Source organism: Oryx dammah, unplaced genomic scaffold, assembly GCF_014754425.2.
Source record: "Oryx dammah isolate SB20612 unplaced genomic scaffold, SCBI_Odam_1.1 HiC_scaffold_8, whole genome shotgun sequence".
NCBI classification, from domain to species: Eukaryota; Metazoa; Chordata; class Mammalia; order Artiodactyla; family Bovidae; genus Oryx; species Oryx dammah.
Window position 1 is genome coordinate 51,337,069 of NW_024070192.1, and position 25,615 is coordinate 51,362,683.

Here is a 25,615-nt window from a genome sequence, read left to right on the forward strand (position 1 = left end):
TTTTATACCTCTCCTCTCATTCAAACCATGATGATGTTATTAGTCCTTAAAGAATTACTCACCCAATGAAAGCCACCATCTGCTCCACTATGTGTTTGCTGAATGTTACGATAACGAAGATTTTCTGTAAAGAAAATGCCAGTTAAAATAAATACTTCTCTTATCATCAAGAAAACCAATATAAACTCACAATTCTGATAATAGTCTATAAAGGTAACCATGCTGCTGCTGCTGCTAACTGCAATTTAAAAAGCTCTTAAAAAACAAAACCAAACACCATTTGACAAATGCTACCTACTTTGTATTTTAAAGATGTTTTTCCTTAAGCACAGTTCTCATCTTGCCAGGATACATGACCATGTCTGAGGGAAAAATATGAGTCATGAAACCCAAGGCTTCCACATGTTCTGTGTTTTAGAATGGTGTATACAACTGAAGTCATGGGTTCCCGTATGGCCTCCATCACTGAAATTAAAGCTGATCAGTTTGATGACAGGTGTCCTGGCTAAATCTAATCCCGAGGATCTTCCATATCCTTTATGGAAAGTTTTTACAAAATAACTTGAATAGTCAAAGCAATCTTGAGGAAGAATAAGAGCTAGACAAATTAAGCTCTCTGACTTCAGACTACACTGCAAAGATACAGTAATCAAGATGGTATGGTACTGCGACAAAAACAGAAATACAGATCAATGGAAGAAGAAAGAAAGACCAGAGACAAACCTCACACACCTAGGTCACCTTGTCCTTAAAGAAGAAAGAATATACAATGGACAACAGAGCTTCTTCAATAAACGGTGCTGGGAAGACTGGACAGCTACAGGTAAAAGGAGGAAATTAGAACACTTCCTAACACCATACAAAAAATAAACTGAAAGTGGATTAAAGAGCTAAATGTAAGGCCAGATACTAAAACTCTTAGAGGAAAACAGGCAGAACACTCTGACATAAATGGCAGCAAGATCCTTCTTGACCTCCTAGGGTAATGAAAACAAAATTAAACAAATGGGACCTAATTAAACTTAAAAAGCTCTTGCACAGCAAAGGAAACCATAAACAAGACGAAAAGACAACTCTCAGAAAAGGAGAAGATATTTGCAAAGGAAGCAACTGACAAAGGATTAATCTCCAAAATATACAGGATCATGCAGCTCAATGTCAAAAATACAAACAACCCAATAAAAAAATGGGTGGGAGACCTAAACAAACATTTCTCCAAAGAAGACATACAGATGACCAATAAATACCTGAAAAGATGCTCAACACTGCTCATTATTACAGAAATGCAAATCGAACTACAATGAGGTATCGCTCCACACTTGTCAGAATGGCCACCATCAAAAAAATCTACAAACAGTAAATGCTGGAGAGGATGTAGAGAAAAGGGAACCCTCTTGCACTACTGGTGGAAATGTAAATTAATACAATCACTATGGAGAACAGTATAGAGGTTTCTCAAAAACCTAAAAATAAAACTAGCAAATGACCCAGTAATCCCACTACAGGGCATATAAACTGAGAAAACCGTAATTCAGAGAGACACATGTACCCCAATGCTCACTGCAGCACTATTTACAATTGCCAGGACATGGAATCAACCTAAATGTCCATCAACAGATGAATGGATAAACAGGATATGGTACATATATACAATGGATTACTACTCAGCCAACAAATACAGTATATTAATGCACATCTATGGTATCTAGAAAACTGGTACTGATGAACCTATCTGCAGGGCGGGAATAGAGACACAGATGTAGAGAAGAGACTTGTGGGCACACCAAGGAGCAGGAGCGGGCGGGATGAACTGGGAGAGCAGCACTGACATGTACACACTACCGCGCAACACAGATAGCTAGGGGCAGGCTGCTGCACAGCACAGCGAGCTCAGCTCTGCGCTCTGTGACGACCTAGAGGAGTGGGGCAGGGAGGTTCAAGAGGGAGGGGATACATGTATTCTTATGGCTGATTTGTGCTGCTGAACAGCAGAAACTAACACAACATTGTAAAGCAATTATACACCAATTTAAAAAAAAAAGTATCATTGAAAGTTTCATTCTCAGATCCTGAATAAGCTTGGATTTTCAGGCTGAGGTATAAGCAAAGATATCAACAAGTTTTGGGGAATCTTTATCAGATCTGGGTAATTTTCTGTTTGGTGTTACTGAGGTATTCTTCATTAATTAAGATACTGATACCTTACTTAACTCATAAAGAAAGATGCCTTTAGGCTTACAGGTAGCAAATATTTTCAACTCAGCAAATATTACAAAAAGTACTTACTATGGATAATGTAAGCATTAATAAGACTTTTATGGAACACAAAGATGGGAAGAATACTTCTTTAATATGCTGAAGAAATTTACAAATTTTCCGATATACAGTATGAAGACGATTAAGTACAAAAAATAATATGTTTAAGGATAAACTGTAAAGGCCTCAGCAATAAAAACAATGTATTACAGAAGTTCACAGAAAGAAAGAAAAGGTCACATAAGTACAACTAATTTGAGATTCTAGAAAATGATATTAAAATTTAGCATTAAAGGACTGATAATAATTCTCTGAACTGTTGTTGTTGAGGGTTAGTCACTAAGTGATGTCTGGCTCCTTTGCTACCCCATGAACTGTAACTCTCCAGGCTCTCTGTCTATGGGATTTCCCAGGTGGGACTATTAGAGTAGGTTGCCATTTCCTTCTCCAGGGGATCTTCCTGAGCCAGAGATCAAACCCACATCTCCTGCACTGGCAGGTGGATTCTCTACCACTGAGTCACCTGGGAAGTCCAATTCTCTGAATTAATATGAATAATTCTAAATTCTTTTAATTCCTAAAAACAAACCCTCCAGTGCTTTGTTACTGTGCATTAAATAATAACTATAGCCTATATAACTAAATGGGAGGGAAGTGAAATTAAATAACATCCTGTTAGCCATCCACTGTGCATCTCAGGAAAGTGGTTAATTCAGACTAAAGCTTGCTATTTCAGGTGGAAGATTAACCAGGCAATGATATTTTCTTAATCAATGTCCTAGGGTTAACAAAGACACGGACAGCTGCACAGATGGATATGTGAGAAAGAAATAAGGCTAGAAAAATAAGTTCATAGTCCTTTTTGGTATTTGTTTAGGTATCTATTGGGTTTCCCTGGTGGCTCAGCTGGTAAAGAATCCTCCTGCAATGTAGGAGACCTGGGTTTGATCCCTGGGTTAGGAAGATCCCCTGGAGAAGGGATCTGGCCTGGAGAATTCCATGGACTGTATAGTCCAGGGGTCGCAAAGAGTTGGACACAACTGAGCAACTTTCACTTCACTTAGGTATCTATTAATGTGAAAAAGATATTTCTTATCTTATGAAAAAAGTAAGCACATATAGATATCAAACAGTTACAAGACAGATGATTTATAAACAATCTGATACAAATGGTGTATGAAGATTATGAAGCTAAAAAGACAATTACTGCAGATCATTTATGAGAAAAGCATTAATATATGGGACTCTTCTAAGTATCCATACTAAAAGCCAGTTACTCAGAGCTATAGATCTTTCACTAAAAAACAGAGCTAATGATTTGCCTCTCAGTGACTGTACCACGTGTTTTCCCTACCATCATTTCCTAACATTCAAAATAAGCCAATGCCAGGATAATTGCACAATTTCATTTCTTGAAAACAAAACAAGACTTTCTTTTTATATATAACAGTTTGAAAATTCACTGTGCTGGGCAAGACACTTAAGAACATATGTCTCAGAACATTTAAGAACATATGTTTCAGAATCATCTAAATGGGGATTCTACCAATTAAAAAAAAAGGCACGGATCCCCAAAGAGCCCAATCAACCATGTGTACAAAGAAAATAAGGGTAGAGTAGAAAAAAAAAAAAGATATGAGTGTAGGGAACTAATGGCGCCAACAGAGCAAAGAAGAAACTATACATCTGCAGAAGAAGATTCCTCCAGATTCTGGAAAGAAGAATCATAGGCTGAATCATATATTAAATATTTACTGAGTGCTAACTACATGCCAGATGCTATTCTAGGCACTAGAATACCTCGGAGAGCCAAGAAACAAAAAAACTGTCCTCACGGAGCTTATATTTCAGTATGTGTGCATTTGGTGGTGGGAGAAAGTTGAGAGGCAATAAATAATACACATGGTAAGTAAATTATACGGTACATGAAATATTATATAAGCATGTTGACTTCTTCCTTTCTTCATCATTTAGGAGAAGAGAAATATTTCTAAGGGACCGTATACAGGCACAGGAATTGAACTTGTCCAGTAGAAAGAGAAACTCTTAATTAACATTAGGTGGGTTGATTTCTTTTAGGGGATGTTTAACAGATAGCAAGATATAAATAAAAGTAACAGTATATATCAAGGGAAGTTTAAACTGAGGAAAAAAGAGAAGAGGACCAGAAGAGTTTACTATCAGATTACAGAAAAGTCTGTGTGTAGTGTGTCTGCCCTACTGTTTTAGAAATACTTGTAATGTTTATATTACTCACTAATACTGCTTACCCAAGGAATGAGAAATGTCTGTGGCCCTGAGCTACATCTGGTACATCAAGTGACATGCCTTTAGAAAGTATGTCTGTCTGATGCAACGGAACACAACAAACATACCCCGTGGTCTCAGTTTAGTGAAGGAACTCAGATTTTTTTCCTTTCAGAAACACAGATGGATTCAGCATTCTTTCTTTGCTTCCACATAGATACAGGGAATGAATGAGCTTTGACTTGAGTCTGGTTTGAATTCTAGGCCCTCCCATCTATGAAATGTGGATAATAACCACATCACAGGATTGTTCTGAGATAACCAATGCAAACTGCTTGGCATAGGTCCTGACAAATAACAGGCCTTATGCATTTCAGTTTTTGTGATCATATAAATAAATTACAGTAAGGCAATGCAAAGGAGTGGAAAGAACAATGAAGTTGAAGCCAAAAGACTCAGGTTCAAATTCCAGCTGTTACTTACTCTTTTAGGCAACTATCACCTACTTCCTTCTCTAAGTTTGATAATTACAAAATGGGAGCAATAATTTCTCTATCCCAGGATTATAAGAATTAAATCAGATGGCATACTTTAAGTACTTTAAAGTGTGAAGCACTATATTAAAAAATTAAGCATATTATCATAACTTGAAAAAAACCAGAATGTTAAAAACTCTATAACTATAGGGTACTTTCAGAATAATATATTTTACCATATTTTATAGAAAGTATAATTCATAAAGCAGAATATATAAAGTTTATGGATTTCTAGAGAAGTTGCTATCATAAAGGGAATGAAAAGACTCTGTTATCGTTCCTTAAGTATTAACACTCTCAAAGGACTTCAAAAAGCAAAATGATTTTATTATTAGAAAAATCCTATTACAGTATTTTAAATCTTTACCAAATAACTAGCATTCCAGTATTTAAAAACCCATCATCTTGAACAACACACTGACTTAATATAAGTAGGAGAAACTATATTCCTTGAAGGAGAAAAAGTCTTGAAATTTTAAGTGATTATCATGGCAGGATTAGAAGACAAGCTCAATAAACTCACCCTAAACACCAAAATCTAGTATTAGAAACTGGGCAGGCAGAAGCAGCTCAAGTTTTCCTTTTTAAAAAAATAATAATCATTTATTTATCTATTTGGCTGCCTCAGGTCTTAGCTGTGGCACATGGGATCTTCATCGTGGTGCACAAACTCTCTAGTTGCAGTGTGTAGGCTTACTTGCCCCCCGACCGGAGATTGAACCTGCTCCCCATGCATGGCCAGGCGGACTCTTGACCACTGGATCACCAGTGAAGTCCCTCAAGTCTTCCTTTTTATTCCTCTTTTGTAAGAATTGGAGGTAGAGAGGTGATGAGTAGAAACTTGGGGGACAGACGTCCTTTCAATTATTATGGTATCAGACCAGGGTTGAAGACATTACTCACTGTTCCTCTGGTGAATGCTTCCTTGCAAGCCTCATTAATTAAGACAATCTTTTCCATGTTAACTCTATTTTATTCCAGTAGGATTTGCCTTTTATACTACTCCTATCAACTCATATCCAAGTCTTTGAAGCATATATTCATTTCCTCTTATTTAAGTCCTTGGTCTCTTTGCTCTGCTCTAGTACACACGCACACGCACACTGCCTCCAACCCCACACACCCCCACACCCTTATCCTAAAGATTATGTTAAGAGTGGCTCTGAGACTAGCAGATTCTCACTTCTCTAACCAAAACCCACATCTCTTCGCCTCCTCAGGGCCCACTTTCTTCTCCATTCTCCACACTAACACCTGGCTGGTATTTTGTAAAGGATATTGGTGCCTTGAGAGGAAGTGTTATATATAGAATATGTGAAAGAAAAGTAGAATTAATGAAAGAGAATACTTCCTCAGCTCATGATCAGTTTTTGTTTGGTAAAAGTCTTGGATTAAAAATTTCAGAAGGCAAAAGTGTAGAGAGAAAGGAAGGGACAAAAGAAAAAAAGAAGGAAAGAAATAAAACAAGGAAGAAAGAGGGGAATAATTTTCCAACAGAAGAAGGGAGAACTACCCCCAGTTCAGTAATCTTCAGTGATGTTCTGTGTCTGAATGCCAATGCACCAAGAAGCAGAACTCAAAATCCTAACAATTTGTCTTGAAAGAGCAAGGGGAATATGTTTTCAGTGCCTTTTAATGGGTTCATCATCATTGAGCAGGGAGTCAAAGGGTCTAATTACCTGGATATGCATTTTAATTATTGCTTTTCCAATCAGGGTTGCACCAAAGAAAGTCCAAAAAGGTACAAGAAAGTGTCCACATGTTATTCCAGCCAGATCAAACAAAGGATTTGGAATCTATTCAAAAAAGAAAAAATAAAATGAAACATCCACATATAATCCAAAAACAGTTTTATTTTACTACCTACAGGTGTGTGGAATTAGGCATTAATCCTTGTCTACCACTGCAAAGAGAGGTATGGATTCCCTGATCAGTGCTAGACTGTCTGGAATTTAATCCCATTCGGTAGATACTTGACCATTTGACAGCAGTGAGGTATAAATGAAGAAAAAGCATCAAGATTATTTCAGTAGTTATTAGGGTCCTAAAATCTTTGGCTTGAAATAAGGTTATCTAGAAAGTGCTCCACTCTATAGAAAACATTCTTGTAAATTCACAAATACATTTACAGGTGGGATATGCTTTCATTTTTCAACATAAAAAAATTAATTATTTGTATTTTACTGTATGACAGTCCAAGGCCACAGGGCCATGTGATTTATTCTAGGAAAAAATCAAGTGTGGAAACACAAGAGCACAGATACAGATGTTGTGAATACTCAGTCCCAGACAAAGAAGTGATTCACAACAAATACTTTTCCTGAATATTCCCACATTTCAAGAATGCTGAAAGTTAATTTCATGCAAAAATGCAAAGAAACCACAAGCTGTTTTTGAGCACTTCATCCATTCTTCTCCAGAAGTACTCTTGTCCTTGGGTCTGTTGGTGAAACCATTTATAAGCTAATTAATTTATATAATTTCATGTTTGCACTTCCAAGGAAAAGTCCAGTTGTTTAAAAGATATTTGTCACGTATTTTTTTAAAAAACAATGCCACAACTAACTCAGAATTCAAGTATTCTTTTATTAATAATACCCAAACTCAATAATACAATTTTTCTTATCCAAATTTAAATGCTTTCTGTAATTTCATGTCTCACAACCATTTAATAATTGTATCACTTCCACATCCTTATAACCGTCATTTCTTTTATTTCCTCATATGACTCTCACAACTCTATGAATTAAAATTTTAATAGATTCCCTTTATTATCAGGCTTAACCTCATACTGAAATGGAAATTAAAGTATACAAGATATGCAAATCAGAGTGGATAAAAATTAAAAGTTGTATGTTGGATACTCTCAGAAGAGAATAATCAATGTTTGTTATTACAAAGGCATGTTATTTACTTTTTTTCAATTGTTAACCTAATACACAGAAAGGAAGATTAGAATAAAAAGAACTATTATGTAGCTTTGAGATTTTCCCTCAGCTAGCTTTGTTTATCTTAGTTTAAATGTTAACAACAAAATTACTAATTAATAAACTCCTTACCTTACTCTTTACTTACCTCACCTTAAATCAAGTATATATATTTTTAATACTTTAATATATATATAAATTTCCTAGAGGGTCAGATCTATCAATTTATGTTAAAAATTGACTATTCCTAGTCAAAAATAAAGAAGACTGGCCAGCATAGAAAGTGGAATTTTAGTAGGGAAAATACAGGTATAGGTGAATGCCAAAGAATAAACATTTTTTGCTTCGATATATCGAAGGTACTTGTATTTTCCCCAGGAATGAGGAAAGCTAACTCTTACTGAATTGTTATGTGCTTTTCTAGGATTTTTACATCAACTCAATTTCCAAAACAATGTTATATGATATGACATCCATTTTATAGATAAGAAAAGCGAGACAGACAGGTCAAGCCATTTGTTCATTATCAGTGGCGGCACAGCAGGCTTTCAACCCAAGCAACACGGCTCCCACATTATTCTCTTAGCTTCTAAACTAAGGACATTATCACCATTTAGGCCTCTCAGCTTAATCCTATACTGCTGGGTTTCCACAGTACCTTTCACTTAGCACCCTCTCCCTCACTATATTTCCGGATCCTTGAGAAAAGGAAATACAGCTTTCACTTCTTTGTCCAAGCACTCAGGTTGATCCAAAGCTGATGAATCCTCATGGGATCGCCAAGAGTCGGACACGACTGAGAGACTGAACTGACTAAATTCTCCTATCAGTAATGAGTGTCTTGATGCCCTATTTTAAAACTGAGAAATGTGAAAGTCGCTTAGTCATGTCTGACTGTTTGTGACCCCATGGACTATACAGCCCACGGAATTCTTCAGGCCAGAACACTGGCGTGGGTAGACTTTCTCTTCTCCAGGGGATCTTCCCAACCCAGGGGAAGACCCCTGGGATCGAGCTCAGGTCTCCCTCATTACAGGCGGATTCTTTACCAGCTGAGCCACCAGGGAAGCCCAAGAATACTGGAGTGGGTAGCCTATCCCTTCTCCAGGGGATCTTCCCGACCCAGGAATCGAACTGGGGTCTCCTGCATTACAGGTGGATTCTTCACCAAGTGAGCCATCAGGGAAGTCCCAAAATTAGAAAACTAGGGCTCAAAGAGAGTAAACTGAAATTACATAGCTAAGAGGAAAATCTGGTTTAAGAACCTAAGTAAGCCTGACTCCAAAACCAGTTCTCATCTCACTGCATCACACTATAACATACCTACAACTGCTCAAATATTTGTCAATATTATGATAAAGAGCTTCTCCAATAAAAAGAAAAGTTAGATGATGAAAATTTCAAGTACTGCCAGGGTTAAAAGACAGTACTAGAGGCACATGTATATTTTAGACTATCTCTAGAATGTTGATTGCTTGCTGCTGCTCTTCAGTTGCTATCATGCCTGGCTCTTTGCAACCCCATAGAGGTAGTGTGCCAGGCTCCTTTGCGTTGCCCTCCACTGTCTCCTGGAGTTTGCTCAAATTCACGTCCATCGAGTGAGTGATGCTATCTAACCATCTCATCCTCTGCTGCTCCCTTCTCCCTTTGCCTTCAAGCTTTCCCAGCATCAGGGTCTTTTCCAGTGACTCAGCTCTTCACATGAGGTGACCAAAGTATTGGGGCTTCAGCAACAGTCCTTCCGATGAATATTCAGGGTTGATTTACTGTAAATTCTGGCACCAAATGTCTTTCCTTTTGGGGTATGTCCTTTGCTATGGTGGGAAAGAGGGTACTCAGATATATTCATATTCTAATACATAATGGGTAAAGAAACTATGTGCCAGCAGGTAATAATCTTCTGAGTTTTACTTATAGTTGCAACTTTTATCATATTAACTAGGTGCATCTAGTTATTCTGGCCAAATCTACCACTGAACTATCAAGAATTTTGTACAAATTACCAAAGAAAACTTAGATCAAAATGCTTCATTTCAAATATAACTATCTATTATATTAGAAAAGGACCAAGATAAACATCAACTCAACAAGGATTGTCAATTTCACAGATTTGCAATTTGAGACATTAAGTTTTTTTTTTTTAAGTTTCTTGTGTGAGACAGGAATAGTTCGACACAAATAGTTTCTTAGTTCACTGTGGCCACAGATGCCCTTAATCTTGCCACAGATGTTTCAACTACCAAGCTAGGTATTACAGTCACTTAAGGAGGTTTTATATGAATTCTTCCTTATAACTATATGCCTGAGGCTTTGGAAAAGGAGTACCTATCTCTGAAAAGAATGAAGTCATTGTTATTTGTTTAAATGCACTTCATTATATATTCTATATGGGAGGGATCGATTTTGTCTCTTTTTTCTTATTGAATCAAGCCATTTCGGTTTGAGGTCATGATGGCAGGATGAAATGCTTACAAGTCAGTAAATAAGATAGAAAGCTAACCAACAGAAAACAGCTCATTTGATGAGTAAGATGAATGATTAATAAAATTACATACTCATTAAAAGTGGTAACTTTTTAAAAATTCACACACTTTAAAAACAAATTGAATCAAAATATAAATCCACCGTTTAAATACAATTTACTTACTGAAGCACAGGCCAAAATTCCAAAAAATCCAACCTTCTGTACTAGATTTTGAACTGCCAGTTTAGCCCGGGAGGCAAAGTCCTGTATAAAACAAGGATATCGAAACATTAATGATCCCCTCAGCTGTCTATTTTATACACAGTATCAATACTGTATTATGTGTCAATCCCAAACTCCCAATTCCTCCAAAAGAAGGGTATATATGCGTATGTATGCCTGATTTATTTTCCTGAGCAGTATTACCTAACACAACTGTGTAATTTACTCCAATAAAAATTAACTAAAAAAAAAAAATAATGAAAAGTAGAAGGAAGAAGGAAAGATGGCTCTTTACAGTTTATAATATTAAATGTCTAATAATCTGAAAGCAGTGACTCATTCAATAAGATGATATTAAAAAAAATCACGGCAGGTTGCACTGAAAAATATGTGAATAAAATCTTCCTAAAACATTAACTATACAACCTTAAAGATAAACTTATAATACATTTCAAGAATAAGCCAAGACACTGTTACTGCATTTCTTTGGTTCTCTTTGGATTATCTAGAGATGAACAAAATGTTATAAACCAACCATAAACCAACCCATTTTTTTTTTGAAATGCTAGTTTACTACTTTCTCATTCCTTTAATAATTCACAAGACTTACTCCCTGATTAACATCAGGGTAGGAAATCAAAGAATTTTCCAAGACAGAAAATGAAGACACGTCTACTGATCACCAGCCAGAAGATGGAAAAAAACAGTTATGTGGCAGTAACTTAGTATTCATTACCCCCAAAACGAATAACGTCCTACAATGCAAAGTTTGTGCTAGAAATAAAAACGGTTTTCACAAACATTTTACTGAAAAGGCTCAAGCCTTTCAGTAATCTTGGGGTGCAAGCAGAGCAGACTCTTCAGACTCTAAAATCAGTGCTCTTCTTATTTCACCATGTCATCTCCCAGACTGAAGTATACATTTGGCTGGGTAGTGTATTCCACACTCTTCTTCTAGCATGTCCATGCTAAAACTATATTTACTTTTTTCTCAATAATCTTATAGAATATTCATAATATAAATGATAGAAGGTTCCTTCATAGAATAGGAATAGGGTTTAAAGCATTTGTGGATTCCGACTTAAAAAAACAAACATACCAAAACCACTTTAACCCAAAATATTACGTTGAACAGTTCTATCAAATTACCACAACAGTGAATACTGAAATTAAAAAAAAAAAAAGGGAAGACCTTCCTCCTACTTCTTGTTGAGGATGGTGAGAAAGTCAAAGCAATTAAAGCAATAATATACATTGTTAAAGACGTTAGCAGTTAATACAAATACTTTCAAGTTCAAACATATAGGCTCTCAAAATTAATCATTAAATTCTACAATGTAATTTTGTAATTTTACAACTTATTTTCAAAGACAGAATTTTTCTTTTCAGATTAGGCTTACTATTTCAGTAAATAAATTGTTTCAGATTTAATATTTTTAAACAACTGAATTACCACAGCAAAGAGTTCTTTGTATTTAAAAAAAAAATTTCTAACTGAAGATTTAATTTTTTCTTAAAATTAACATTTATTGCATTAAATGTGAAACACTGATTTTATTGATTTAAAAACTGTTTAGGGATATATAATGAAATCAGTTTTCCTATTAACATTAAAAACAAATTACACTTCCATGTTTTCAATAACTTACATAATTCACAAATTACTAAATTTGTAATTCATAAAAGCACTAAATAAAAACTGGCTATAATTAACAGAAATGTTTTGAGTTTTACATATACCAAAGAATACTATTAGATTATAATTAGTTATAAAATTTTAATTACTATAGCCCAAGTGTTAAAAATATAAATTCAGGAAAATGTCTTTCTTTACAGCTTTTAATATCTTCATAGCAAATCTACTTTAGTGAAAGATAGTATTCACCTGTGAAGAAAAAGTAAAACAAAGAAAACAAAAACTATACAAATTTTATTTTAAAAACAACAAAAGTTTTTATAAAGCTATCTTCCAAGTTAGATTAATATAGGAACATTTTTCTACCACAGAATTTATGCAATCCTCAATATATAAAGTTACAAAAAATTCATTTTTTGCGTAAAATGGTGTAGACAAGATCAACAAAGCATTGAATTTGAAAGGTTTGTTGTCCTGTTTCCCTTTATCTTAAATTCAAGGCTTTAGAATTCTGCATTTATTTAAAGCAAGTGACTATGATAGTGCCATTATTTTTATTTTTCTACTATAGAGACACACATACATACATTTAAATTAGAAAACAGGTATGATTATATTAGTTGGTTACATAGAGGAGAAAATATTTAACATTATGCAGATCAGCTAACATACAAAATAATAACAAATAGGTAAGCCTTCATAAGTTCAAGAAATCATGTTTTAAAAAACATCCTGAAAGTAAGGAGCTATTTTATCCCTTGACATAATTTCTTTACTCATCCAAAATTAGACAAAAACAACGGAAAAGAGACTCCCTGTTCTTTTGGATGCCTGGGTGCTCATCATCAATTATCCTTAAGAGCACTTCAAGAATCTTTATTTGAAGGAAAACAGTCACTCTACCCAAATCAGTGAAATAGAAAGCTCTCTTTACTCTCTCTCTTTCTTCTTTTTCAAATTAACTTTTAGCTGGCATGTCTCACAAAGAAAATAAGTTAAGTGCCTTTTTAATAGGGAGCTTTACTTTTTAAAAAGCCTGAAAGTCATCTACTGAAAACAGATTTCATAAATCTTATTATGTGTTACACACACGCGCACACACATACACAGAGAATGACCATGCTACTTTCAGTTCCTATTAATTTATTTTCCACGTCTTTCACAATATTCTCGGAATTAAAATTACATTTATATGTTAAATAACCCAGAAAATTTTATTTAAATTAAACTAGTAAGTCTGCACAGTTACTTTCATTACAAGAAACCAACAGCAGGAGTACACAGCTCGAGGCAGAATTTTGTTTTTCCTTGCCAGAATAATGAAAACAAACTCAAGGAAGCATTATACTGGTATCTGTACCAAATCTGAAATATTTTACAATGGTAAATTAACTCATGTTTAGATTTCATAACTATATTTTGTTGCTTTTAAACTTATTTCACTTTTAAAGTCATATTCAAAACTTACTGGTATAGCTTTACAGGCTTTGTTAACATATTTATTTAAAACATCATTTTTAAATTGTCTAAAATGTTCTACACATTAAATGCAGTTTTTGTTTTTGTTTGCTGCTCTGCAATTTTAAAAGTTTTTTTTAAACAACTTTAATACTTTATCATTTGCATAATCTGATAACTTTCTAATGATATAAAAGTAACATTTTCTATGCATTAAAATATTTCTATTTGTGTTCTTTTAAAGAGAGAGAAAGGTACTGTAGATAAAATATTAGAATATAAACCCAACTTACACACACACATTCAGCAAAAAAATCCTCTTTCACTAATGTTTAAAAGAACAGTTTCAAACAAAATTTGCTATTCGGTTTAGGCCATCAGATAAAATAAACTAGCCAAGAAAAAATGTGTACCATAATAAACAATCATTTAAAGGAAAAGTTTAACAAGTCAATATGTTAGGTTTTCAACATTAAAGTTAAATATCAAAGGAAATTAATACTTCATTTTAGTCTTTTTTCTTCTGTTTGTGGGAACAGTGTAGCAAGTTCAATTTGATTACTTCCTCAATTGTCATTCTTCATAAAAAAAAATATGTACAACTAAAACCAAATTCCTTTTAACAGTTTCATTTCTCTGGACCCACATTTCACAACGTTTATGTATTTCACAATTTTAGTGCCCAAGAGATCAGAATTTCACCTCTAACTCTACCTAAATAAGTAGTATGCATTCACAGTCAGTAATCACAGATCACTTTCTACTTTTTAGAAGTAAAGAAACAAATACAAGTAAATAAAATTTTCTTTCCCACTCCCACTGACAGCGATTATCATGCTTCTGAAAGTAAGAGAGACACTAGGAACATTTTTCAAATGATTACAGAAGACAAGACGAAGAGAAACTACAATAAGTACTTAACTACTGAGATTTCAAGGATTAATAAAGGAAAGCAGACAATGCTTTCCCAGTATGAATATTTCTGTACTACTTTTGTTTTGTATTTTTTCCTAAGAAATATTTATGAAGATAAGAGAAACTATATAGCCAATTATAATTAGATTGCAAAATACTAACTTTTGAAGAGGTTCACTTAGATTTAAATATTTGCAATAATATTTATCTTCAAGTGGTAACAGTAAACCTTTTCACTCTCATGATAAAGGATCACATTAAATTCTAAGATTTCCTTAAAAACAACAGAAAAACTGTAACATGTTAAATGAATGCAATATTACTAGAGATAAATATGTATTTGGTTAACAGCTTATGTTAGTTTGAGCTGATCTATCACCATTAATGTGAGGTAACTGGTCAGCAGTTTTATAAATACCGGCTTTTTAATATATTATATGTTAAAATTTCTGCTGAGTTAATGCTCTTCTTGGGTGTGACACTGAATTGGCTCCACAGTCCATATTAAAATTCACAGAGCAACTGTTTCAATAATAATTTCTTGTTATAAGAGGAATTTGCGTTAAAATAAACTGCATTTGTGAAGTTCTTTTGGCATATGAAAATGACTTGCTAATTTCTGTGTTCTGGTGAACGTCGACATTCTAGGAATCAGCGAACTAAAATGGACTGGAATGGGTGAATTTAACTCAGAGGACCATTATATCTACCACTGCGGGCAGGAATCCCTCAAAAGAAATGGAGTAGCCATCACGGTCAACAAAAGAGTCTGAAATGCATTACCTGGATGCAAGCTCAAAAACGACAGAATGATCTCTGTTCGTCTCCAAGGCAAACCATTCAATATCACAGTTATCCAAGTCTATGTCCCAACCAGTAACGCCGAAGAAGCTGAAGTTGAACAGTTTTATGAAGACCTACAAGACCTTTTAGAACTAACACCCAAAAAAGATATCCTTCTCATTATAGGGGACTGGAATGCAAAAGTAGGAAGTCAAGAAACACCTGGAGTAACAGGCAAATTTGGCCTTGGAGTACGAAATGAAGCAGGGCAAAGACTAATAGAGTTTTGCCAAGAAAATGCACTGGTCATAGCAAACACCCTCTTCCAACAACACAAGAGAAGACTCTACACATGGACATCATCAGATGGTCAACACCGAAATCAGACTGATTATATTCTATGCAGCCACAGATGGAGAAGCTCTATACAGTCAACAAAAACAAGACCGGGAGCTGTCTGTGGCTCAGATCATGAACTCCTTATTACCACATTCAGACTTAAATAGAAGAAAGTAGGGAAAACCGCTAGACCATTCAGGTATGACTTAAATCAAATCCCTTATGATTATACAGTGGAAGTAAGAAACAGGTTTAAGGGCCTAGATCTGATAGATAGAGTGCCTGATGAACTATGGAATGAGGTTCGTGACATCGTACAGGAGACAGGGATCAAGACCATCCCCATGGAAAAGAAATGGAAAAAAGCAAAATGGCTGTCTGGGGAGGCCTTACAAATAGCTGTGAAAAGAAGAGAGGTGAAAAGCAAAGGAGAAAAGGAAAGATATAAGCATCTGAATGCAGAGTTCCAAAGAATAGCAAAATGAGATAAGAAAGCCTTCCTCAGAGATCAATGCAAAGAAATAGAGGAAAACAACAGAATGGGAAAGACTAGAGATCTCTTTAAGAAAATTAGAGATACCAAGGGAACATTTCATGCAAGGATGGGCTCAATAAAGGACAGAAATGGTATGGACCTAACAGAAGCAGAAGATATTAAGAAGAGGTGGCAAGAATACACGGAAGAACTGTACAAAAAAGATATTCACGACCCAGATAATCATGATGATGTGATCACTCATCTAGAGCCAGACATCTTGGAAAGTGAAGTCAAGTGGGCCTTAGAAAGCATCACTACGAACAAAGCTAGTGGAGGTGATGGAATTCCAGTTAAGCTGTTTCAAATCCTGAAAGATGATGCTGTCAAAGTGCTGCACTCAATATGCCAGCAAATTTCGAAAACTCAGCAGTGGCCACAGGACTGGAAAAGGTCAGTATTCATTCCAATCCCAAAGAAAGGCAATGCCAAAGAATGCTCAAACTACCGCACAATTGCACTCATCTCACACGGTAGTAAAGTAATGCTCAAAATTCTCCAAGCCAGGCTTCAACATTACGTGAACCATGAACTCCCTGATGTTCAAGCTGGTTTTAGAAAAGGCAGAGGAACCAGAGATCAAATTGCCAACATCCGCTGGATCATGGAAAAAGCAAGAGAGTTCCAGAAAAACACCTATTTCTGCTTTATTGACTATGCCAAAGCCTTTGACTGTGTGGATCACAATAAACTGTGGAAAATTCTGAAAGAGATGGGAATACCAGACCACCTGACCTGCCTCTTGAGAAATCTGTATGCAGGTCAGGAAACAACAGTTAGAACTGGACATGGAACAACTGACTGGTTCCAAATAGGAAAAGGAGTACGTCAAGGCTGTATATTGTCACCCTGCTAATTTAACTTCTATGCAGAGTACATCATGAGAAATGCTGGGCTGGAAGAAACACAAGCTGGAATCAAGATTGCCGGGAGAAATATCAATAACCTCAGATATGCAGATGACACCATCCTTATGGCAGAAAGTGAAGAGGAGCTAAAAAGCCTCTTGATGAAAGTGAAAGAGGAGAGCGAAAAATTTGGCTTAAAGCTCAACATTCAGAAAACGAAGATCATGGCATCCGGTCCCATCATTCATGGGAAACAGTGGAAACAGTGTCAGACTTTATTTTTTTGGGCTCCAAAATCACTGCAGATGGTGACTGCAGCCATGAAATTAAAAGACGCTCACTCCTTGAAAGAAAAGTTATGACCAACCTAGATGGCATATTCAAAAGCAGAGATATTACTTTGCTGACTAAGGTCCGTCTAGTCAAGGCTATGGTTTTCCCAGTGGTCATGTATGGATGTGAGAGTTGGACTGTGAAGAAGGCTGAGCGATGAAGAATTGATGCTTTTGAACTGTGGTGTTGGAGAAGACTCTTGAGAGTCCCTTGGACTGCAAGAAGATCCAACCAGTCCACTCTGAAGGAGATCAACCCTGGGATTTCTTTCGAAGGAATGAGGCTAAAGCTGAAACTCTAGTACTTTGGCCACCTCATGCGAAGAGTTGACTCACTGGAAAAGACTCTGATGCTGGGAGGGATTGGGGGCAGGAGGAGAAAGGGACGACCAAGGATGAGATGGCTGGATGGCATCACGGACTCGATGGACGTGAGTCTGAGTGAACTCCGGGAGATGGTGATGGATGCTGCGATTCATGGGGTCGCAAAGAGTCGGACACGACTGAGCCATTGAACTGAACTGAACTCAAATATATTGTATCATGTTATTATTCTGTATTAACCAGAAATGGAGTTAAGACTGTAATAATGACTTAATATTGTAAGTTGTTTTAGCATCATGAACAATCATTCTGAAATATTAACTTGTTAAGATACTAATAACCATGTAATTAAGTATTTTCTACAATGAAATAATATTACATGTGGTAAACAACATAATTAATGGGTATAATTAATTTAATCTTCACAGAAATTAGAATGAAACACAACTCATAATTTTAAAATCTTTCTCCTCTTAAAAACAGAATAAAATGTTTGTTAACTGCAATTTCCTACGTGTTATCAGGACTCTGTCTGAGCTCTTTCACATACAGATATGAATCATTAATTTATTAAATGCAAAGTGAACATTTTACTTTAGTGTTGACATCCTCAACAATATTATTAATGTAACTGATATGATGAAATATTACATATTTGAATAGGTCTCCTTTAAATGAAGTATAATTTCAAAGGAGTCACATATCACCTATTCTGTTTTTGAATTATAATGGACTCACACAAACTAGCAATATGAAGACTGTTAGGAAATAAACTGTAGAATTACAAGAAGAAGTAGGGGAATTAACTTAATGAAATAAAGTGACTGCAATAATGGAAACATAATCAATTTTAAATTCAGTACCTATAGGATGCTGGAGTATAAAATACAACACATTTTCCCAAAAAAAGTGATCAGAAAAGAATGGTTCAACTACTTTCAAAAATGAGAGTTTCAACATCCAATTTATAGATTCTACATAATTAAGCCAGAAATGACAACCAGAATTTCTATTTAAATTGGAAGTTAGGGTAAAATTCTATAATCATACAAACAGAATATATCACATAAATACATTTCAAAAATGCAAAGAAATTTCATTCTAAAACTAATTTATAGAGATTTAGAAGTTTTAACAGGAGATTAGAGAGTTCTCATTCAAGATACCAACATAGGAGGCTCCTGAACTCATCTCCTCCCATGAACACACTGAACTGAACTCACAACTCCCATCTTCTTTCTGTAAAGTGAAAGGGCTGGCTCCCCACAAACCCACATCTGATGCTCTAAGTTTTAAGACTTCCACCTGATAGACGGGCCCCGCAAACATCTACCTTTGAAAGCCAACAGGGCTTGTGTCCATGAGATCCACAAGGCTATAGTGAACTAATAGATACCAAAGTAAAAAAGCAGTATTAATATACCTAAATGGAGAAATAGACACCAATACAGTAAAAGAAGGTGACTCTAATACTCCACTTTTACCAATGGACAGAGCATCCAAACTGAAAATCAATAAGGAAACATTGGAATTAAATGACACGTAAGATGAGCTGGACTTAATGGACATATTTACAGAATAGTCCATTCCAACGAAGCAGAATATACATTCTTCTTCAGCATACATGGAACATTACCCAGGATAGATCACATATTAGAACATAAGTATTAATGAATTTAAGAAGACTGAAATCGTATCAGTATGCTCTTCTGGCCTCAATGGTATGAAATGAAGAATCAATTTCAAGAAGAAAAGAGGAAAATTCACAAATATGTGAAGATTTAACCACATGTTACTGAACAATCAATGGGTCAAGGTACTTAAAAGTGAAATAAAAATATTGTCTTGACACAAAAAATTGGAAATAGAAAATTTATGGGATGCAGCAAAAGCAATTCCAAGATAAAAATTCAGAGTGATAAATGAATACATTAAGAAATAAGATCTCAAACACCTAACTTTATACCTGAAGGAATGAGAGCACATAGAACAAACCAAGTCCAAAGTTAGAAGGGAGGAAATGAAGTCACAGTGGAAGTCAATAAAATACACTAGAAAAACAATAGAAAACTCAATGCAGCTACACGATTTTTTGCAAAGGTAATAAATTAGACAAAATTTTCATTAGATTTACCAAGAAAAAAAAGAGAGGACTTATAGAAATAAAAGAAAAAATGAAAGAGGAGACACAACTGATACCATATAAATACTAAGGATCATGAGACTACTATGAACAATGACATGCAGAAAAACTCAACAATCTAGAGAAATGGACAAGTTTCTAGAAACCTACAACTGACCAACACCAAATCATGAGGAAATAGAAAATGTGAACATACTAACTACTGGTAAGGAGATTGAATTAGTAATCAAAAACCTCCCAACAAAGTAAAGTCCAGCACCAGATGGTTTCACCGGTGAATTCTATCAAACATTTAATGAAGGACTAACACCAATCTTCTCAAATGCTTCCAAAAAACTGAAAAGGAGGAATCACTTCCAACTCCATTTTAAGAGACCAGCATTACCCCCAAATCAAAACCAGACAAGGACTCTAACAAATATAGAAAATTACAGGCCAATATCCCTGATGAACATAGATGGAAAAACCCTTTAAAAAAATTAGCAAACTGAATTCAACAACACATTAGAAGGGTTATTCACCATAATCAAATGGGATTTAGACAGCTTCCCTGGTGGCTCAGAGGCAAAGAATCTGCCTGCTAATGCAGGAGACATGGGTTCGATCCCTAGGTCAAAAGACCCTGTAGAGAAGGAAATGGCAACCCACTCCAGTATCCTTGCCTGAGAAATTCCATGGATAGAGGAGCCTGGTGGGCCACAGATCATGGGGTTGCAAAAGAGTAGGACACAACTTAGTGACTAAACAACACCTGCAAATTGTGATGCACCACATGATCATCTCACAGCTGCTGAAAAGCATCTGACCAAATCCAACATCCATTCATCACACAAATTCTCAAAAAGAGGGTACAAAAGGAATCTAGTACGGCACGGTCTTAGCTAATATCATAGTCTTGTGAAAAACTGAAAGCTTTTCCTCTAAATTCAGGAACAAGACAGGATGTCCACTCTTACCATTTTTATTCGAATAGAAAATGAAAAAGTAAAGCCGTATCTGTCTGCAGACGATATATTATATACAGAAAATCCTAAATACTTCAGCAAAAAACTGTTAGAAGTAATCAACTAATTCAACCAAGTTGGAGGATTAAAAAAAAAAAATTCAATATACAAACATCTATTGTGGGGACTTCCGTGGTAAAGAATCTGCCTACCAATGAAGGAGACACAGGTTTGATTCCTGATCTGGGAAGATTCCACCTGCCGTGGAGCAACTAAGTGCATGTGCCACAAATACTGAGCCTGTGCTCTAGACCCTAGGAGCCGCAACTGCTGGGCCCACAGTGCTGCAACTACTGCCTCAGCTCTGCAACAAGTGAAGCCCCCGCAATGAGAAGCCTGAGCACTGCAACTAGAGAACAGGTCCCACTCATGACAACTAGAGAAAAGAGAAAAGCCCGGGCAGCAACAAAGATCCTGCATGCCAAAACCAGACAAATAAATAAATAAATCTATTGTACTTCTAGACACTCATAGTGAACTATCAGAAAAAGAAATTAAGAAAATATATGTGTTTACAGTTATACAAAAAAAGAATAAAAAACCTAGGAATATATTTAACCAAGGAAGTGGAAAACTTGCATACTGAGGAAAGAAATTAGAAAGACAGGATATAATCATGGATTGGAAAAATATTGTTAAAATGTCCATAACCACTCAGAGCAATCGACAGAATCAAATCAATCCCAAATAAAATGCTTAAAGCATTTTTCACAGTAACAGAAACAATCTTCAAATCTGTACGGAATGACAGAACACCCAGAATAGCTAAAGCAATCTTGGCAAAGATGAACAAAGCTGGAGCCATCATGTTTTCTGATTCCAAACTGTATTACAAAGCATATGATATTGGCTCAAAAACTGACACATAGACCAATATAAAAGAATGGAGAGCCTAGAAATAAACCCTCATGTATATGATCAATTAATTTATGACAAAGGAGTCAAGCATATACAATGGGGAAAGAACAGTTTCTTCAATAAATGGTATTGAAAAAAAAAAGATAGCCATACACAAAAGAATCAAACTGGACCCCTATCTTACAACACACACAAAAATAAATTCAAAATGGATTAAACACTAGACCAGATGATCTGAAACCACAAAACTCTTCTTGGAAGTAAACATAGTGGGTAAGCCCCCTGAGTTTGGTCTTAGCAAAGATTTTTTTCTTCTTTCATCAGCAACAAGAAAAGTCAACCTACCAACTGGGAGAAAATATCTGCAAACTATGTATCTAATAAGGGGTTAATATCCAAAACATATAGGGAACTCATACAATTCAACAAAAAAGAAAATCTAATTTAAAAACAGGTAGAGGATACGAACAGATATTTTTCCAAAAAGAGACACATATGGCCAACAGGTACAGGAAAAGTTGTTCCACATCACTAATTGCCAGGGAAATCAAAACCATAATGAGATAACATCTCACAACTGTTAGAATGGCTATCATAAAAGACAAGAGATAATATGTTGGCAAAGATGTGGAGGAAAAAAAGGTGACTGTTAGTGGGAATGTAAATTAGTACAACCAATATGAAAAGGAAAAGTGAGAAAGTGAAGGCGCTCAGGCGTGTCTGACTCTGTGACCCCGTGCACTGTAGCCCACCAGGCTCCTCCGTCCATGGGATCCTCCAGGCAAGGACACTGGAGTGGGGTGCCATTGCCTTCTCCAGGGGATCCTCCCAGCCCAGGGACTGAAGCGGAGTCTCCCACATTGTAGGCAGACGCTTTACCGTCTGAGCTACCAGAGCATTTCTGGGTTTTGATTCAAAAGAAATGCAATCGCTATCTTGAAAAAAATATCTGCAATCCCCCGCACAGCCCCCAGTTTATGGCAGCATTATTATAACAGCCAAGACATGGAAACAACCTAGATGATTACTGACGGATGACTGGATAAAGAAAATGTGGGGTATGACAGACAGACAGACACACACGCTAATAGTGGTCATAAAAAAGACAGGACTAAATCATCTCACTTATATGTGCATCTAAATAAAGATCCTGCCCTCACAGATACAGAAAACCAGGCTGGTGACTGCCAGACGCAGAAGAAGGGAGGGTGGGTGAAATGGGCATAGGTAGTCAAAAAGTACAAACTTCCAGTTAAAAGATAAACTAAGTTCTGGGAATGTAATGTATAGCATGGCGATTCTCGTTAATAGGACTGTATTATTTAATAGGAATATTAGTTAATTCTCGTTAATAGGACTGTATTAATAGGAAAGTTACTAAGAGAGTAGATCTTAAAAGTTTTTCAAAAGAAAAAACTTTCTGTAATAATATGTGGTAATGGATGTTAATAACACTTCCTGTGGTCATCATTTTGCAGCATATACATGTATCAAGTCATTATGCTGTACACCTAAAACTAACACAGGCTTAGATGTTAATTAGATCGCAATTAAAAAACATAAGAATTCAGCAGTTAAAAAGAAGGACAAAGCCAAAAGGAACTAATGGTTCCTTAGACGGTTCTCAAGTGGGGCAAAAATCTGTAAACAACAAATATGAGAAATAGGTGTGTTCCAATATGTAAGAATAAACATTTATCTTCTTCATATCCCTGCCAGTAGATAAAGTTTCTAGGAAGTTAAAATAATGGTTATAAAACAATACTGGATTCTCTAACTAGAATTATCTATTGCCTGCTTCTGTCACTATCTAAAAATGTGATATGGTTTTCTTCTATTTGACATGTTAAAAACAAAACTGAACATAAAGGCTATCTTTTCCCCTTCAAAAATGGGGGTATTACATATAAAAATATAAACATAAAATTTGTTTTTTTAATCAAAATCTATGAAGTCATGTCTAAAAATGAACACAAAGAAGATCTGTGTATTTTTTGAAACAGTAAGAAACATTTATTTTGGCAACGAGCTAAATTTACTAAGTACTAAAACCCTGACCCACATAGAAATCTCAAAAATCAGATACTTTTACTATTCATATTCATGTGTTTCTATTATTTAATAAGGGTTTATGAGACTGCATACTATGAAAACTTAGTGGGTCACAAATAGCATCGTCTTTTAATGAACAGAATAAAAATGTGAGATCAATACACGTGGTGTAAGTGAACTACTGTTTAGTCACTAAGTCTGTTTCACTATTTCATTAATTCAGTTACACGTGCATAGGCTCTAGGTACAAGCAATGTCATCTGTAATATGGACTATGGTAAAAAAGAAAGGTCCAAAAGTCATGGATACAATGACAGTAAGGTCTGTCGCAGGTTCTATGGCACTTCATCCACACTGTACCTTTCAAAAATTACATATGAATGATCAGTGAAGTTTTTTCACATAAAAGGATACACGTGGAATATATAACCTGTGAATGACACACATTTCAGAGTGTTGTGTATAAAACAGGAAGCTACCAGTCACATCTGGGTCAAGGTCATAATTAATAATGAATTTCTGTTGCTGCTAAGTTGCTTCAGTCGTGTCCAACTCTGTGCGACCCCACAGAGGGCAGCCTACCAGGCTCCCCTGTCCCTGGGATTCTCCAGGCAAGAACACTGGAGTGGGTCGCCATTTCCTTCTCCAATGCAGGAAAGTGAAAAGTGAAAGTGAAGTCTCTCAGTCGTGTCTGACTCTTTGCGACCCCATGGACTGCAGTCCAACAGGCTCCTCCGTCCATGGGATTTTCCAGGCAAGAGTGCTGGAGTGGGGTGCCATTGCCTTTTCCAATAATGAATTTCTACATGCACTCATATATTTATTACCAAATTTACCTTGGGGGGAGGGCAGTAAAAAGTATTTTTTTAACTGTACAGTAGATATACAGTAATATATATAAATCTAAAATATATATCTTGGTGGAATTTTACAATGAACACACCCATGTAACTACCACCAAGATCCAGACATAGAACATTACCAGAACACCAGACACCCCACTGCTGGCCCTCCTAGTAATTACTTCTTACCCCAAAACAACCACTGCTATTGACTTCTACTACAATAGAAGTAGCTTGCCTATTTTGAACTTCATATAAATGGCATTATAAAGTAGGTCCTCTTTTACTTCTGGCTTCTGTAGGTGAATATTACTGTCCATGGGATTCATACCTGCTGTTGAATGTGGCAGTAATCAATCTGTTGCTTTTATGTTAATCTATTTATTCTACTATTGGTTGACATTATAGTTGCTTCTAGTATGGAGTTAAATAACGCTGCTATGACTATTCTTGTACAAGTCTTTTGGAGCATCTTTCTGCTAGGTATAAACACACAAAACGGAACTGCTGTATTGCAGTGTATGTTTATGTAGATAGTATCAAACACTTTTTGAAAGTGGTTTGTAACATACTATAAATTACTCTTAATATTGTTTCATGTTGCCAATTCACAATAAATCTCAATTGAAAAAAGAAATCTAAACTTTTTTCCTCTCCTACAGATGATCATAAGTGCTGTACTCAATATGCCCGCAAATTTGGAAAACTCAGCAGTGGCCACAGGACTGGAAAAGGTCAGTTTACATTCCAATCCCTAAGAAAGGCAATGCCAAAGAATGCTCAACCTACTGCACAACTGCACTCATCTCACACACTAGTAAAGTAATGCTCAAAATTCTCCAAGCCAGGCTTCAACATTACGTGAACTGTGAAATTACAGATGTTCAACCTGGA

The 25,615-nt window shown here is 35.7% G+C and overlaps 1 protein-coding gene across 4 annotated transcripts in view; it reads right to left on the reverse strand.

Moving 5' to 3' along the window:
* VMP1 (vacuole membrane protein 1) overlaps positions 1–25,615 on the reverse strand; it is a 135,602-nt gene that overhangs the window by 23,255 nt on the left and 86,732 nt on the right. For all 4 annotated transcript variants that reach the window (XM_040244185.1, XM_040244187.1, XM_040244189.1 and 1 more), the window contains 3 exons: positions 10,614–10,694; positions 6,719–6,835; positions 63–124 (listed from right to left, as the gene is read on the reverse strand). In XM_040244185.1, the coding sequence (XP_040100119.1) occupies positions 63–124; positions 6,719–6,835; positions 10,614–10,694 (260 nt within the window). The remainder of the gene's footprint in view (positions 1–62; positions 125–6,718; positions 6,836–10,613; positions 10,695–25,615) is intronic.